We start from the raw sequence: 18452 nt of genomic DNA on the forward strand, positions 1-18452 counted from the left end.
AACTGTGAGTAAAGCTTTGGAACTACAAGCCCTGGTGTCTTCGAGTCATTGTGCGCCAACACCGACAGCACTGCTACATCTGAGTACCAACATTCCTCACACCGCCTGCGCCTATACACTGCCCTGGGGTTACAGCTTCATCTGTGGGGAGCTACACCATCTATGCGGCAACACACCATCAGCCCCAGAGGATCTGCACGCAGCGTTGGCTTAACATCTTGCTTGCCAAACACCACAGGTGGCGTCACGAACTATTCCATTACACCATTACATTCCCCCATTACTTGGGCGCTCAGGGCCACGGACCGGGTCACCGCTACTGTGACACATCCCACTGACAACGGCCCGGTACCGAGTACCCCGCAGCCCTGGGAGGGCGACCCATGATCATACAACATACAAGCCTCTGATGGCTCCGGTGATGCCCTGTACTACTGTAGTGCCGTGTATCATCGCTTCCTGTCAGTGTAATACTAACGGCCCCATACACATGAGATCAGAGTTGGCTGAACGGTCATTTTGCAGACGGCGATCTCTCCCGACCCCCCCAGACACACACATATTCCAGCTTTCCTGTGGTCTGTATGAGAGAGTCGCCTCCAGACTCCTCTAGAGGAGGATTATCTACAGGAAGAACAAACGGATTATCCTCTAAAATTCAGGATGTCAGATCCTTCTCTGCCCTGACATCATCTGTTGGGAGGCCCCCAAATACATTATTTGGTCGGCCAAACCCCCCGAAATCAGTGCTTTCATGGAATTTTAGTCTAATGTGTATGGGGGCGTTATAAGGTAACTTATTGGACGCTGCCTCTGGCCCGGCCTAATAGACCTTCATACATTGCAGCCCAGACGCCATTATTAGGCATGTAAGTATCGTAGTAACTAGGCCGCCCCATACTATCGAGTACTTGGAGGCGGGGGGCATTCAGCCAAACTCTGTCACACCTTCTTAGATGTCATGTTTGCTTTTCAGGGTTTTTGTTGAAGCCTCATCTGTGCCGTCCCTGCGGTGTACATCTATGTTCTGGGGCACAGAGATTAATTTCTTTTTAATAAATCTTTATCATGTTTAAAAATTATACAATGTGTCTTCTGCTATTTGCATATTTTTTTCTTCTTACAAGAGTTGTTGGAGCCAATTTTTCTTTAGAAACATTTTAATATCGGCTTTTTCTGGAGTTTTTCTTGTAATATAGGAAAACCAAAGGCCAGAAATAAACCCCATAAATCACTGTACATGGAGACTTTAGAATCAGATCATTTCTGTCCGTTGTGTTTTTGGAAACTAAAAATCTTTTCTAAAAGCCTCAAACTTCTGTGTGTGACTCAGAGCCGAGATCTAACGTGAGAGAAGATTCCAGTGCGGGGAAGACGGGAAACCTTCATATAGACGGCCGGTGGGGATGGAGGCAGTGACCGACTCTGGCCAAATCTGTCTCTAGAGCCGTAGTAGAAGATGAAGATGTCGTCCTCATCATGAAGGAGTTATTTCTCATGTCGCGTGTAATGAATATCTCCTGCAGTATTGCTAATGCCGATTCCAGTGTCGGTAATGAGACGAGAATTAGCTTTGTGGAAGATGAGTCTATGAGGAACGTGTTCAGCTGCCGACTCCGAGGAGGAAACTGCTTGTTGTCTGTGGCCTAAATATATAGGTTTTATTAGTAGATGTCAGGGGAGAAAACTAAACCCTGTAAGATAATAAATCTCCTCATATGTTTCCCTTATTATCTCCAGTAATTGTATTATTACACAGGATTCTTATGATGTTACATCGGATCATCTTCTTCTCATTCACGTCTCTACAATATCGGGTCCTCTCAGTGAAGATCTTCTACAAAAGAGAATTTTCCTGATTTACCCATTAAGGTTGGATATGGACAGTGACATGGTGGCGGAGAGGATATTACACCTCACCCTAGAGATCCTCTTCCGTCTCACTGGAGAGGTGAGAGATTCTGATGACGTCACATTACTGTCATGATCCATGCTGGATCAGGACATATAAAAGCACTGGTAACCTTTTTTTCCCTAAGCTGTCCTTAAGTTTGTTTTTTGCCCCCGGTGGTGAGCGTCATTGCAATCTAATTTCTTTAGTTAAGTGCACATGATTATAATGCAGGTGTGATTGCTGGCTCTGCTATAAAAGAGTCACAGGTGTTGCAATCAGTGTTGGTGATAGTGTTCATTTCAACCATCCTTGGTGGAGGAAGGATCTAGAGAGAGGTCCTGGCAGCACTGTCTTAGCCCTGGTGTGAAAGGAGTCATAGGGGATTTCCTTAGCTCTGACAGAGCTTGGAGGCAGCGATTCAGGAGGAGAGCTGCATGCTGGTGGTGGACTCTGTTGCCAGGAGCAAGTGCAACAGAGTAAAGCTAAGTGGTGTTTCCCTGTTTGTGTTTTTCCTTAGTGTGTATTAGTACAGTGGGGGGGCCAGTGCCTGCGCCACCCAGCTCCCTAGCAAGGGATAGGTGTAGGGTGTGCTAGGGCGACAGGTTCCTGATTGGCTCCCGGTGCGGAACCGGCATAGGAAACGTTAGGAACGTTAGGGACACTGACTCAGGGGAGTGCAGGAGGTCTCCACGTCCCCTTTCCCTATCGCAGGGCCCACCGTTGTAACTGTTTCCCTACCCCTTGTCTTGTTGTTTTAGTTACCAGCCTGCGAGCCATGTCACACAGGACTGGTCCACGTGACAATTACATCATTCTTATCTATGGGAATAACAGATGGACAGAACTGGAGAGATGAGGACTCTGGAAATGTCTGTAGTGATTTATTAATGTTTCTCTCCATAACCAGGATTACAAAGTGGTGAAGAAGACCTCTAGCGATCGCTGTCAGGACCCTGTGTCTGAGGGATGTGGAAGACCCCTGAGCCCAATCATGGGGCCTGCACCTCACCCCCTTATCCATGAGTACATCAATCACCAGAAGAACCTAGACCTCATCTACAAGATGATTGAGCTGCTGACTGGAGAGGTGACACTGCTGGGAATGCTGGAACATTATTATTATTTATTTATAAAGTACCATTGGTTCCATGGTGCTGTACATGAGAAAGGGTTACATACAAATTACAGATATCACTTACAGTAAGCAAACTATCAATGACAGACTGATACAGAGGTGAAATGACACTGTCCTTTCAGGCTTACATGCTACAGGATGGTGGGGAAGGAGACAGTAGGTTGGGGGGATTGCAGCAGCTCCAGTGATGGTGAGGTGATATCTCCAGTAGTGGTGAGGAGGCAGCGGGGATCATTGCAAGCTGTAGTCTTTCCTGGAGAGGTGGGTTGTCAGGTTCCATCTGAAGGATCCGAGTGTGGATGATAGCCGGACGTGTTGGGGCAGGGAATTCCAGAGGATGGGGGCTATTCGGGAGAAGTCTTGGAGGCAGTTGGGTGAGGAGCGAATAAGTGTGGAGGAGAGAAGGAGGTCTTGGGACGACCAGAGATTACGTGATGGTAGGTATCGGGAGATTAGTTCAGAGATGTATGGCGGAGACAGGTTATAGATGGCCTTGTAGGTTAGTATTAGTAATTTGAATTGGATACGCTGAGGGAATGGGAGCCAGTGAAGAGATTTGCAGAGGGGAGAAGCGGAGGAGTAACGAGGAGAGAGATGAATTAGTCAGGCGCAGAGTTAAGGATGGACTGGAGAGGTGCAAGGGTGTTAGCAGGGAAGCCACAGAAAAGGATGTTGCAATAGTCGAGGCGGGAGATGATGAGGGCATGCACAAGTAGTTTAGTAGATTGAGGGTTGAGGAAGGGACGGATTCTGGAAATATTTTTGAGCTGGAGGCGAAAGGGGATGGAGAGAGTTTGGATGTGTGGTTTTTTTTGGTTTGGAGAAAAGGGTAGAGTCAAGGGTTATTCCAAAGCAGCGGACCTCCGTTAGGGGGGAAAGCGTGATGTCAATTGTTATAGAAAGGTAGGGTAAGGAAGATCTGTGAGATGGGGGGAAAGATGATTAGTTCAGATTTGTCCACGTTGAGATTGAGGAAGTGAAAGGAGGAGGATATAGGTGATAGACACTCCGGGATTCTGGAGAGCAGAGAGGTGATGTCTGGGCCAGAGAGGTAGATCTGAGTATCATCGGCATAAAGGTGGTACTGGAATCCATGGGACTTTGAGTTGCCCCAGGCCAAGTGTATAGATTGAGAAGAGTAGGGGTCCTAGAACCGAGCCTTGGGGGACTCCAACAGAGAGTGGGTGGGATGAGGAGGTAGTGTGGGAGTGGGAGACGCTGAATGTGTGGTTGGAAAGGTATGAGGAATTCCAGGATAGAGCGAGGTCTTTGATGCCGAAGGAGGAGAGGATCTGTAGTAGGAGGCAGTGGTCAACTATGTCGAAAGCAGAGGACAGATCTAGATGGAGGAGTATAGAGTATTGTCCGTTAGCTTTGGCTGTAAGGTCGTTGGTAATTTTGGTCAGGGCTGTCTCAGTGGAATGATGGTGGTGGAAGCCAGATTTTAGATTGTCAAAGAGCAAGTTAGATGAGAGGTGGAAGGAAAGTTCAGCGTGGACATGCTGCTCCAGGAGTTGAGCAGCGATATTGGGCGATAGCTGGATGTGGCTGTTGGGTCGAGGGTTGGCTTTTTAAGGATAGGCGTGATTGTGGCATGTTTGAAAGGGAAGGTACCAGAAGTTAGTGATAGGTTGAAGAGGTGGGTTAGGGATGGGATAAGTGGTGGTGAGGTTGGGGAGGAGGTGGGATGGCAATAGGGTCAAGTGCACAAGTGGTGAGGTGTGATTTGGAGAGAAGATGAGCAAGCTCCCCTTCAGTGATGTTAGATAAGGAGGTTATGGGGATTGGGCATTGGTTTGGTGTGCAAAAGGGTTGTGGTGGTTGAGCAATAAAGACTTGCTGTGTTTGGTCTATCTTGTTTTTGAAGTGTGCGGCAAAGTCCTCGGCAGAGATGAGGGAGGTTGGAGGGGGCATTGTTGGGCGGAGGAGGGAGTTAAAAGTATTCAACAACTGTTTGGGGTTGTGGGATAAGGAAGATACAAGGGATGTAAAGTAGGCCTGTTTAGTAGAGGTGAGGGCAGATTTGAATGCAAGTGTTGCTTGTTTTAGTGCAGTGAAGTCGTCTTGCGAATGTGTTTTCTTCCAGCGTCGTTCTGCAATTCTGGATGCTTGCCAAAGCTTTTTAGTGGTGTTATTGTGCCAAAGTTGTCTATTGATTCGTCGCACTCTGTTATGCATGATAGGGACGATCGAGTCGATGGCTGATGCAAGAGTGGCATTGTAGAAAGTAGTGTCAGTGTCGTGGAGTGAAGATATGGAGGACAGTGGTAGAATACAGTCAGAGAGTGTGCGAGTGTCTAGATGTGAGGTTTCTGCGGGGGTGCGCATGCTGCTGTACATGGGTGACAGGAGGAGGACAGGGATGAGAAAGTGCGTAGATGGTGGTCAGATAGAGGGAGAGGGGAAGTGGTGAAGTTGGAAAGAGCAGACGCGGGTGAAGACCAGGTCTAATGTATGTATGTCCGTCTGTGTGGGTGGCTGAGGAGGACCACTGAGTAAGTCCAAAAGATGAAGTAAGGGACAGGAGTTTGGAGGCTGCTGAATGGTGGGTGTCAATGGGGATGTTGAAGTCACCCATGATGAAGGTGGGAATGTCAGCAGAGAGAAAGTGAAGGAGCCAGGTGGAGAATTGGTCAATGAAGGCAGTGGTCGGGCCTGGAGGTCGGTATATGACGGCCACTTGGAGGTTGGAGGGAGAGTGGACTTCAAAAGAGGGGATGATAAGGGAGGGTAGAGGTGGGATTGGGTTGAAGGTGCAGTTGGAAGAAAGGAGAAGGCCCACTCCTCCAGCATGTCTGTTGCCAGGGCGAGGAGTGTGGGTGAAGTGGAAGCCGCCGTAACACAGCGCAGCAGGGGAGGCTGTGTCGGAGGGTGTCAGCCATGTTTCGGTGAGGCCAAGGAAGGAAAAATTATGAGAGGTAAAGAGGTCGTGAATCACATGGAGTTTATTGCAGACGGAGAGGGTATTCCAGAGTGATCCAGAGAGTGGGAGCAGGGTGGTGGGTGTCAAGGGCACAGATTTGAGGTGAGAATGATTCCTGGTGTTTGTGTTGGTTTGGGAACGATAGAAGGGGGTAATAATGGGAGGTATGGGCTGTTGGGGTCCAGGGTTGGGAGATATATCGCCAGCAATGAGGAGAAGCAGAAAGAGGGAGAGCATGCGGGAGGAGGGTGGGTGGCTTGTTTTGTATTTTATTAGGAGAGCTCTGAGGTCGAGGAGCAGGTCAGCAGAGGATGTCAGGTGGGGAGGCAAGAGGGAAGAAGAGATTATTATTTGGTTAGCAGGTGCTGGGGTTGCGGATAGCGAAGGAGAGTGAGGAGTAGTGGAGCCAAAACTGTTTGTGCGTATGTCAGCATGGTGAGAGTAATTTAGAAGGCAAAAGAAATTTAGAACATGTAAACGCAGCGGTTAGTCGTACCTTCTGGTCACTTCAGGCTCATTTCAGATGTTATCCTTAGAAGACATCCTTGGAATAACAGACCGAGGTCAGGCAGACCTCTTAAGCCCCCATTACACACAGCGAGATCGCTAGCGAGGGCGCTGCTGAGTCACAAGTTTTGTGATGCAACAGCGATCTCATCAGCGATCTCGCTGTGTGTGACGTATCAGCGACCGCCCCCCCCCCCCGTCGAGTATCGCTGATTGTGCTCGAATGCCCTGGACATGTTTTTGATCGTTGGTCTCCTGCTGGCCAGCACGCATCGCTGTGTGTGGCAGTGGGAGATGATCGATCAGCGAGCTGGAGCTGGTATCCAAGGTAAACCACGGGTAACAAGCATGCACGTCACTTAGTTACCCGCTGTGTACCTTGGATACCAGCTCCCAGCGCCAGCACGCTGCTTTACAAGTTACACAGCGAGTAACTAAGCGACGCGTATGCTTGTTACCCACGTCGTTTCTGTTTCTGATCGCTGATGAGATCTGCCTGTTTGGCAGCTCACCAGCGATCATGTAGCAACACACCAGCGATCCTGACAAGGTCATATCGTTGTCGGGATCGCTGGTTCGTCGCTATGTGTGACGGGAGCTTTAGTCTGAATTTATACTAACTTAAAAGCACCTGAAAGGGCCCAGGTGTGATCAGAAAGTGAGGAGCAGCAGGGAGGCTGGACGCAGACACAGGAGATGATTAATTAGAAGTCACAAGAGGAAATGCAAAGGGAGATAGTATTGCAGCCATAACATATACCAGTGGATGAAGCAGATCGATTGTCAGAGTGATAGTAATAGTGAAGCATAATAATAATGAAGCATCTATAGCAGGGAGTCATTTTCAGGCATATTTCAGATGTTATCCTTAGAACGACATCCTTGGAATGACAGACTGACATTATACAGTAACACTATGAAGGGATCGGGGGATGACGGTATCATTGTATGTGTCAGGTTCCTATAAGGTGTCAGGATGTCGCTGTCTATTTCTCCATGGAGGAGTGGGAGTATTTAGAAGGACACAGAGATCTCTACAAGAACGTCATAATGGAGGTTCCCCAGCCCCTCACATCACCAGGTAATAGGACTAAATACACACGGCCTATAATTATCTGTATGTAGAGAATGAATTCAGTCCCTGTATGTGTTTCCTCCAGATCTATCCAGTAAGAGGACAACACCAGAGAGATGTCCCCGTCCTCTTCTTCCACAGGACTGTAACCAAGAAGATCCCAGTGCTCCTCAGGATCATCAGGTAGATGGAGAGAAGGTGTCAGGAGATCTCCCCTATGATGTGTAGACGGCTGTGAAGGTCTTGTGCTCAGTCTTGTTTTATCCACCAGTATTATATGTTTTATACTTTTGTAGTGAGAACGGTGGAGATGGCAGGATTAGAGGTGACACCAGTGACCGGAGATAAACTTTTTACCTCCGATCACAGCTGAGCGGTCATGCTGTGTTCTGACAGTGTGGGAACCACGGCTCTGTGACCGGCGGAGATGATTTTACCGCCAATCAGAAGTGCTACACCGGAGTTTACCACACTGCCACACAGCTTGGGAAACACCGGCTTTTGTGTTGTGCATGTTCGGCTATATTCTGTGATTAAATCAGCAAATATTGCAAATTCGGCGATCGTGAACCGAGCATTGAAATATTCGCTCATCTCTCGCCATAGTACTGTGTGAGGTGCTGTGGGGCCGTCATACTGTGTGGGAGACCTCATACTGAGCTACATGGCCACACAGGAGAACAATTTCCTTGTGATGAGTCAGATAGAAAGTGAGAAATCCAGGCCTTTGGGCTATCTGATTGCAGTCCTCCTGAATTGATATGGTGTTGTGTGCCAGGAGGGAGACATCAGATAGTACGTTCTGAAGGAAAGCAAAGATATAATGGCAGTGGGAATCTGGATTCCAGGCAGGGGACATAGCGGAGACAAAGAGCAGGAAAAGGTCAGTAGCTCAGGTTTGCTGCACTATTGTGGCTTATAGCAAAGGTTATGTACTGCCGCATGTAACCGGAAAGTTCCTGACTACATAATGCAGAAGACGCATTCGTAAAGTGTTGTGCCTGCCATATGATGTGTATGCTTCTCATCAAGGTCTTGTTAAGTGAAGGAAAGTCTGTTTTTGAACTTTGGTCTCCCTCATTCATCTCCATACCATGTGGTCTGGTCCTACAACAGCAGCATGCAATCTGCGGAGTCGGGAGTTATGACTCTGCCAAATATATATGTTCGAGCGGTGTAGAAAATTGCTTTGGAAAGGCTTCTGGGATCGACTTTGGGATTGCCCCTTGCAGACCTGGGGGGCTGGACCCTCATCTGACCTTGTTTTCCATGGGCACACCGCTGGTGAAGGTTCCGTCTCTGCCTGCTGCACGCGCCATCTTCCTACTCTGCGTCGTGCCTTAGGCTTGCCCCTTGCCGACCGGGGGGTTTTCACCCTCCTCTGCTCAAGTTAAGGCAGGCCACATCGTTGGTGAAGTTCCTGTGGAGGACTGCTGCGGGCGCCATCTTCCTCCACCTTCAGTGATGTCCCCAGGCGCGACCAATCAGCGACGCAGGATTTCCGTTACAGACAGACAGAATTACACAATTTTATATATAGCTGACCCGTGGAAGCGCTGTTAGGCCGTCGTCAGAGTTTGCTCACTCCTTTCTTCAGCCTCCCGGCCACGAAGTTTTACACTTTTGCTACAAATAAACTACGGACTTTCAGTATGGATCAGTGAGTGCTGCAGTCCTTACTTTCTTTGGTGAAATTATATATATAGATAGATATGTGTATGTATATATATATTTGGCAGAGTCATATCTCCCGACTCTGCAGATTGCTGCTGTCGTTGTATTATTACACAGGATTCTTATGATGTTACATCGGATCATCTTCTTCTCATTCAGGTCTCTACAATATCGGATCCTCTCAGTGAAGATCTTCTACAAAAGAGAATTTTCCTGATTTACCCATCAAGGATGGATATGGACAGAGACAAGATGGCGGAGAGGATGTTACACCTCACCCTAGAGATCCTCTTCCATCTCACTGGAGAGGTGAGAGATTCTGATGACGTCACATTACATCATTCTTATCTATGGGAATAACAGATGGACAGAACTGGAGAGGTGAGGACTCTGGAAATGTCTGTAGTGAGATTTATTAATGTGTCTCTCCATAACCAGGATTACACAGTGGTGAAGAAGACCTCTAGTGATCGCTGTCAGGACCCTGTGTCTGAGGGATGGGGAAGACCCCTGAGCCCAATCACGGGGCCTCCACCTCACCCCCTGATCCATGAGGACATCAATGACCAGAAGATCCTTGAACTCATCTACAAGATGATTGAGCTGCTGACTGGAGAGGTGACACTGCTGGGAATGCTGGGACATTATACAGTAACACTATGAAGGGATCGGGGGGATGACGGTATCATTGTATGTGTCAGGTTCCTATAAGGTGTCAGGATGTTGCTGTCTATTTCTCCATGGAGGAGTGGGAGTATTTAGAAGGACACAGCGATCTGTACAAGGACGTCATAATGGAGGTTCCCCAGCCCCTCACATTACCAGGTAATAGACAGGACTAAATACACACGGCCTATAATTATCTGTATGTAGAGAATGAATTCAGTCCCTGTATGTGTTTCCTCCAGATCTATCCAGTAAGAGGACAACACCAGAGAGATGTCCCCGTCCTCTTCTTCCTCAGGACTGTAACCAAGAAGATCCCAGTGCTCCTCAGGATCATCAGGTAGATGGAGAGAAGGTGTCAGGAGATCTCCCCTATGATGTGTAGACGGCTGTGAAGGTCTTGTGCTCAGTCTTGTTTTATCCACCAGTATTATATGTTTTATACTTGTGTAATGAGAGCGGTGGAGATGGCAGGATTAGAGCTGATCATAGATGGGACTTCTCCATCTGTCTGTGACTTTTACAATATTTGTTTCAGGGTGAAGATCTGACCCATATTAATACTACAGAGACATATGTGAGGGGTGATGAGTGGTGTAAAGAGGAGATTCCCACATATGACTACCCAGGTGAGTAGTAACCACTGAATGCAGAGAAGTCACAGATTCCTCTCAGTCACCGGCTGTGGCTGCTTTATCGGTGGTGTAGTCCGGCCGTATTACCATGTCACCATTTTGCCTCTAGACCATAACATTCTCATCCACCCAAAACTTTTCAAATGACTTTGGGCATTGAAAGCCCTTTTCTATAGAACTTATAACCTGGAGGATCCACCTACCCCCTGGGATTAGTGTGAGGGTGATCCCTTAAAGCGAGATCTATATGATTGCTTGTACCTGGCCCAATATAGGCTGAGGGGTACCACAGGGCTCTGTCCTGGGCCCTGTATTGTTCAACATCTTTATCAACGATTTAGATGAAGGAATTGAGGGTAAACTGATTAAATTTGCTGATGACACAAAGCTAGGAGGGATAGCTAATACTAGAGAAGAGAGAGAGAGGATTCAAAAAGATTTAAATAAACTGGAGAAGTGGGCAGCAACTAACAGAATGGTTTTTAACAGGGAGAAATGCAAAGTACTACATCTGGGCAATAAAAATGAAAAAAGCATATATAGAATGGGAGGAATAGGGCTAAGTGACAGCACATGTGAAAAAGACTTGGGTATACTAATAGATCACAGACTGAATATGAGTCAACAGTGTGATGCAGCAGCAAAAAAGGCAAATGCAATTCTAGGATGTATTAACAGAAGCATACAGTCTAGATCACGTGAAGTCATTATTTCCCTCTACTCCTCTTTGGTCAGACCTCATCTGGAATATTGTGTCCAGTTTTGGGCACCACATTTTAAAAAAGACATCAACAAACTGGAGCAAGTTCAGAAAAGAGCGACCAGAATGGTGACCGGTCTGCAAACCCTGTCTTATGAGGAAAGGTTGCAGGATTTGGGAATGTTTAGTTTGCAAAAGAGAAGACTGAGAGGAGACTTAATAGCTGTCTACAAATATCTAAAGGGCTGTCACATTGTAGAAGGATCAACTTTATTCTCATTTGCACAAGGAAAGACTAGAAGCAATGGGATGAAACTGAATGGGAAGAGACACAGATTAGTTATTAGAAAAAACTTTTTGACAGTTAGAGTGATCAATGAGTGGAACAGGCTGCCACGAGAAGTGGTGAGTTCTCCTTCAATGGAAGTCTTCAAACAGAGGCTGGACAGACATCTGACTGGGATGATTTAGCGAATCCTGCTTTGAGCAGGGGGTTGGACCAGATGGCCCAGGAGGTCCCTTCCAACTCTACGATTCTATGATTCTATGAGTGCGCGCTTAGAGTCACACCGAACACAGAGATAGGCCGGAATCACACTACCGTGTGTGATGCAAGTAACGCATGAGTCGCTCGCATCAACATTCGGCGCTGCTGCCGGTACTCAGGACCGGAGCTGCGGCTGCATAGAAATACATGGCTGTTGATGCGAGAGACTCGTGCGAGTTTCTCACATCACACACAGTAGAGTGATCCCGGCCTTACATGTCTGCTTTTTTCTCAGTAAAGGCTTGCAGAAAACTGAAGTTTATTCTCAAGACAAAGAGACAGGAATTAGCCATTCTCTCCTTCACATTAGGAGGCGCTGACCGTTACCTGCCCAGATCTGTAACTATAAAGCCAAATGACAGCGTACGTAGAATGTGCTGACAAGATAGAAAATCACTTGTAGAAAAATCTTATGCTGGGCCTGTAAGAGAAAGCGGAGGGTAATGATGCTGTTGGCTTCCTAGATCCCTGAGATCTTATCGGATGAATCTTCTCTCCCTTCTGTGCTGGTGAATGTCTCATGGTCCCTACAAGACCAGGTCCAGTCTTTCTGGCCAAACTTCCCTTTTATGAGCGACAACAGTAAATGTGCAGTGAGGCCAAGTGTGAATTTCTGTCCAATAACAGCAGAGTTTCCCTTTATCCTGACTTTTCAATTTGTGTTAAAACCAACTAACTTCCAGGAGGATTGTGATAATCTCCAGGACAAACATTCCACCTGTGCCCTGATAGATCTCTAAGCTGTGCGTGGCTGAGGGCTGTAATATACATTTATTCCCGCCTGCAGGAGATGTGTTGGCTCCAGCCCTGGTGTCATGGATTCTCTCCACGTCATAAATTACATTGTTTCTGATCCTAAGGAATTCAGATTACTGCACAATCTCTCCTGAAATGGGGAGCAATATTATTTTCTCTAATCTTCTGCTCAGGATCCATAGTAGCTCCAATGCTCCACTATAAATGAGGGCAACTCTGGTTTACTGTTGTGTAATCTGTATTTGTAGTTTTCAGTTAATGAGATTCTCGTGCTCTGGGGCGGGGCTGTGGGAGGAGCTGTGGGCGGGGCTTTATGTGGTGCTCTGATTACATGTTCATCTGTATTGGCTTATGACAGGTCGCTGACCCCTCACTGACCTGCCCCCCATTATTACATAATGCATACAATAGCATTGATATTATTGTTGACTAGAGGTGTGCCTGATGTTATCGCATTGAGAGGGAAGTGTGTGTGTGTACATGTGGGTGTGTGTGTACGTGTGTGTGTGTCCCGCAGCAGCCTGCGCACCCACCTCTATGCAGTCACAGCCGGCAGGAAAGGGTGGTTTGCGACCTGTGCTGGAGATGTGTGTGTGTCTGTGTATGTGAGTACGTGTGTGGGTTGCCCCCCCAGGGCCGTGGGGTACCCGGTACCGGGCCGGTGTCAGGGGGATGATGTGTCACAGCAGAGGTGACCCGGTCCGTGGCCCTGGGCGCCCAATTAAATGGCGGTGCATGTAATGGTTTATATGAATAGTTCGTGACGCCACCTGTGGTGTTCGGCAAATGAGATGTTACGCCGACGCTGCATGCAGATCCTCTGGGGCTGGTGATGTGTTGCAGCCTAGATGGTGTAGCTCCCCACAGGTGAAGCTGTAGCCCCAGGGCAGTGTAGATGTGGAATTAGAGGAGAGGCACGAGCGGTGTAGATGCTGGTACCCAGATGTAGCGGTGCTGAGTGTGTTGGCGCAAGAATGAAGGGAAGACACCAAGGCTTGCAGTTCCAAAGCTTTACTCACAGTCCGTAGTACACACAGGTGCCTGCCTCCGTGCTGTGTCCTCCGGGTCCTGGGCTCAGTCAACCTCCAGGCAAGATAGGACTCTCCCTTCCATCACTCCGCTAACATGTACCTTTCTGAACGACTCCTCTATAGCGCCTTTAAGTGTGAAGATCTCCTAGTACTGAGTTACACTAGAGTTCCTCCTGACAGATGTTCCCAAGAACCTTACTTGTACGGCAGACAGCTGTAGCCTGCTTCGGGGACTCTCTACTCCTGAGTCCCGGCTCTCTATCCGTGTTGCTGTTGTGCCCCAAGTCTTAGATGGGAGAAGTGCATTTACAGCCTACTACTCCACCGGTGTCTGCTGCAGAACCATTAGTGTCCATAGAACCTCGGGGATCGTGCCCCGGCCTTGCGCTTAGAACCTATAGGCAGGGTTCTCTCCTAACCCACGTCCTCTCTGTTCTCTTTACTCCTTCGTTCCGTACTTGTCTTTCTTTCTTATGGAATCTTAGGTTTCAGTTCTACGTCTTTCTCCTTCTCTTCCTTTCCCTGTGCCAGCTGGCTCAGATCACTGAGGCAGCTGCAGCACTCCTTCCTCCATCCCTCTTCCAGGGATCTCCTTCCTCGCTGACCTCTCGTCAGACTGACCTCTCGTCAGCCTAACTTGCTGACTGCCCTGAAATCCTAAACATCCCCACTCTTTTATGTATCTTAACTCCACCCACCTCCCAGCACGTCCAGTGTTCCAAGCAGAGAACCACCAGAGGTGCTCTGCTACCCTCTGAGCAAGGAGCCGCAATGTGGTTGTGCTGAACTACCCTGTTGTCTGGGATGCGAGTGTTGGAGTGTGGAAAGGAGCACCCAACTTACCTGGATGGTGGGGCACTACACCTTAGGAGAAGGTGCAGTACCTCTGTGGTGACTGAGCCTCAGGGGCGCCACATGTGTATGTGAGTACATGTGTGTGTGAGTACGTGTGTGTGTATGTGAGTACGTGTGTGTATATGTACATGGGCAGGCAGCTGCGGGTCCAGCGGCGGGGTGGGGTTCTAGCAGCGGCCAGCTGGCAGGAAAGACCGCGGCTTGTGGCCTGTGCTGGAGATGGGGTGCAGCGTCACCAGAGGGCGCCCGCACCCCATCTCCAGTACAGGCCGCAAGCCGCGATCTTTCCTGCCGGCTGTGACAGAGGTGGGTGGGCAGGCAGCGGCCGGTCCGGTGGTGGCGGGAGGGTCCCGGCGGAATCCCACTGGTGGTACTGTGGAAGGGCCTGGTATCACCAGCAGGTGCCATATTGGAATACTCATCACTTTGGTATTCCAATATGGCGGTTGGCGTACTTCCGGCGCGGTGGATTGTGGGATTCGAGGACATCCAGACGGAAGTGAATGACAGACAATTTAAGGTAAATAAATATATATATATATATATAGATAATGCCTATAATATTGTGGCTATTGTGAGGCTTAGAAAGAAAATTACATCCAGTAAAATGTCACCAGCGGCCCCTGTCCAGTAGCCTCTATCTCTTACTTATAGATGCTACGGTGCAGGCGCCGCCATCACCGATGACATTGTGTTGGATGTAATTTTTTTTCTAAGCCTCACAATAGCCACAATATTATAGGCATTATCAACAGTAATATCAATGCTATTATATGCAGATTAAACAACAACCACAAGACGGATTTCATCACCAGGTATCATTGTAATCAGTATAACGGCGCTGACCTGACAGTGTCTGTAGGTTACTGTGCACAATCCTGCTGACAGGTTCCCTTTAAGGCTGCTTTCACACATCCGTCTTTTTGAATCCGGCACGATGCGGCGAAAAGTGTGAAAACCAGATCCGGAATTGGATCCAGTTTTGGCACATAGAATTTAATGATCGATGCATCGTGCCGGATGGACATGTGGCGCCTCCGTTTTTAGCTGGAACCGGCAAACCTGTGCCATCCGGTGTCAGCAAAAAACGTTGCCTGCAACGTTTTTTTGCAGTGCCAGAACAGCTTTTTCTACAGCGCATGTGCGGACACTGTGAGGTTTAACCCACAAGTGCCCGGCGAGCGCACGTGTATCTCTCTCTCCCCCCCCACATACCGCTGCCTCTCTCGTCCCCGGTGTGGCTCCTTTAAATGCTTTCCAAGCCAGATCAGTCGCCGCATCTGCATCCGGTGTCACCGCTGCAGGCCTGGTCCGGCGGTCCGACTTTCCGCCGCACGCCGCCGGAACAAACACACCGATTGTGTGAAAGCAGCCTAAGACATCTCGAAATCTTCTCTTTAAATGTGTAATATTTCTTCTTGAAACTCATCTGACAGAAAATATTGGACTTTACGATAGTTTAGATTGTGACGTCACCGAGCCCCATACTCTAATTACCCCAGAGAGGTTTCACCACTAGCTGCTCATTTATTACTGATGGAAACTGTGGAGTTTGATCATTTCAGTAGATGTTATTGTCTATAGTCACAGTGTTTGATTACAGTAGTGTCCAAAATCCTATGATTTAACCTCTTCCCGCAGCCAGATTTGTGTTCCTAGTCAGGCCCCATTATTAATATCTGACGTGTGTCACTTTATGTGGTGGTAAGTTTGGAATTATTCACAAAGGATAATAGAAAACAAATGGATCTTACAAATTATTTTCCAGCTTCGCACTATACCGTACATACGGTTGTACACTACTGTCTGGGCACATGGCAGTGTTCAGAAGGGAAGGAGCGCCATTTAGCTGTTATGGTCCCGGCTGCTGTGCGCTCCTCTGTCATGGTCCCGGCTGCTGCGCGCTCCTCCCGGCGCGTCCCTGCACCCCGGCGTGTCCCCGCACCTGGCTTCCGGGTTCCCCGGTGTCGGGCACCTGCGCACTGTGGAGACCCCGGCGCTCTGCCTCATGGGAGTGATGACGCGGTGGCGCCGCCCCCAACATGGCGGCATCCACCGGCTATTTAGAATTGGTGCATAGTCAGGTAAGGTGCCTGACTGTCGACTTCGGTGACGCTGTCTCTTGCAGCGTTCACTGTGTCCAAGGCCTTACTTCTTGTCTGCGTCTCCAGCGCTCTTTCTGTGTCTGCCGCTGTCTCGCCTGTCTGCTTTGTTGCCATTGTCTCCTGTGTCTGCCGCTATCGCTTCTGCCTTCCCTTGCCGTTGATGTCTCCTGTGTCCCCCTCTGATCGCTTGCCTTCCGCCGTGACTCCCTGTCTGTGCCTTATCCATTGTCCCTCTCTATTGCAGCCTCCCGTCTGTGCCATCCTCTGAGTCTGTCTCACAGCCCCTCCTCCACTGTTCCAGGTCCATCTCTGCATTTTCCCAGTTTATCTGTGTATGCTTACCCCAGTCACCCCTTTGGTTCCTGCCGTCACGGTTCTACCCTCCGTGGGCCTGCCCCTAACACTCCCTGTATAGGGGGTGGCCACACCTGGGCCGCTCGCCCTCGTGGGGCTCTGGAGCCGTGTCCCAGAGGGTCCACTTCCGGGTTGTTCCTCATCGCCCATGTAACAGCAACCGTAACAGTACAGTCAGGCCATGGACCCCGCCGGAGCCTCGGCTGCGCAAAAAGAATTAGTTTTCCTTCGGGAGAATCAGACGCGTATCATGTCCTTCATGAAAACCATAGACTCGCGTCTGTCCGCCCTCCAATCCTCTGATCCCGGTAACGCCGCCCAGTTGGCGGGTTTACAACAAGAATTAGCTCAGCAGCGTGATACTCAGACCCATATTCTCAGTTACATGGCGTCTGTAGACGACCGATTACTTTCCCTTCAGTTGGCCGCCTCTGCCTCCTCCCCCGCTCCGGTTTCTCACCCACCTCCGCGGTTAGCCAAGCCACCTCGGTATAATGGTGACGCTAAATTATGCCTGGGTTTTTTAAACCAGTGCCGTCTCCATTTTGAACTACTGCCCCAGCAATATCCAACAGACAGGGCAAAGGTGGCCTTCATCATTTCCCATTTGGAGGGGGACGCCTTAGCTTGGGTCAATCCCCTCTGGGAGCGTGACGACCCTGCGGTCACCCAGCTATCTGTATTTTTGGACACTTTTTGGCGAGTTTTTGACGAACCAGGCCGTCTTGCCTCCACCACTGAGGCACTGTTCAACCTTTGCCAGGGTTCTCAGACTGTGGGTCAGTACGCCATACAGTTTAGGACCTTGTCCTCTGATTTAGGCTGGAATAACGAGGCACTGGTGGGCGCCTTTTGGCTAGGTCTCAAGGGTCGTATTAAGGACGAGCTGGCTGGTCGTGACACCCAATCAGCTCCGGAAGATCTAATTTCCCTGGCCACCCGGATTGATCTCCGGTTCCAGGAACGAGCCCGGGAGAGAAGGGTTTCCCGTCCTATATCCTCTGTTCGCAGACCGCTCAGTCCCCGACCGAGGACCTCCGCTCCTGCTTCCGTACCTGAACCCATGCAGGTGGACCGCCTTAAGCTCTCGGACTAGCGTCGTATGGAGAGAAGTCTCCAGGGCCTTTGTTTCTATTGCGGCAGCAACTCCCACCTACTCCGATCTTGTCCTGAGCGTCCGGAAAACTTCTCCGCCTAGGCCAGGTAAGAGAGGCCTCCCTAGGCGTATGTGATACCTTTCAACCCCTCACTTCATCTGTCCTCTTGCATGTTGGTGGGAAGCGGGCTTCTCTAACGGCCTATGTGGACTCGGGCGCCGCTGGAAATTTTATTAGACTTGAGGAAGTTTAATAAATTTTCAGTCCCTGTGAGGGTCTTGGAGAACCCCCAGGTTCTTGCGTCCGTTGATGGCCGACCCCTACAGGAGGCTGTTACTCATGTTACTCTAGAGGTAGAATTGCAGATATGGGCCCTGCACAAAGAGAGAGTTACATTTTTTGTCTTAGCAGGGATCTCCCATCCTATCCTCCTCGGTCTCCCTTGGCTGCGGCTCCACAAACCCATGTTGGATTGGCATATTGGCAACGTCTTGCGCT

At 49.1% G+C, this 18452-nt stretch overlaps 1 protein-coding gene across 1 annotated transcript; it reads left to right on the forward strand.

Moving 5' to 3' along the window:
- The first annotated feature begins 1727 nt into the window (after positions 1–1727).
- LOC141060254 (uncharacterized) lies at positions 1728–17916 on the forward strand. Its single transcript, XM_073556480.1, has 10 exons — positions 1728–1951; positions 2802–2981; positions 7417–7540; positions 9132–9184; positions 9326–9517; positions 9647–9826; positions 9910–10033; positions 10117–10214; positions 10413–10503; positions 17819–17916. The coding sequence occupies exons 1-10, from the start codon at positions 1880–1882 to the stop codon at positions 17914–17916; spliced, it is 1212 nt and encodes a 403-aa protein (XP_073412581.1). The 5' UTR covers positions 1728–1879.
- Positions 17917–18452: the final 536 nt, after the last annotated feature.

This window comes from Dendrobates tinctorius, unplaced genomic scaffold (genome assembly GCF_039654945.1).
Source record: "Dendrobates tinctorius isolate UK_male_01 unplaced genomic scaffold, ASM3965494v1 ptg000233l, whole genome shotgun sequence".
In the NCBI taxonomy this organism is placed as follows: domain Eukaryota; kingdom Metazoa; phylum Chordata; class Amphibia; order Anura; family Dendrobatidae; genus Dendrobates; species Dendrobates tinctorius.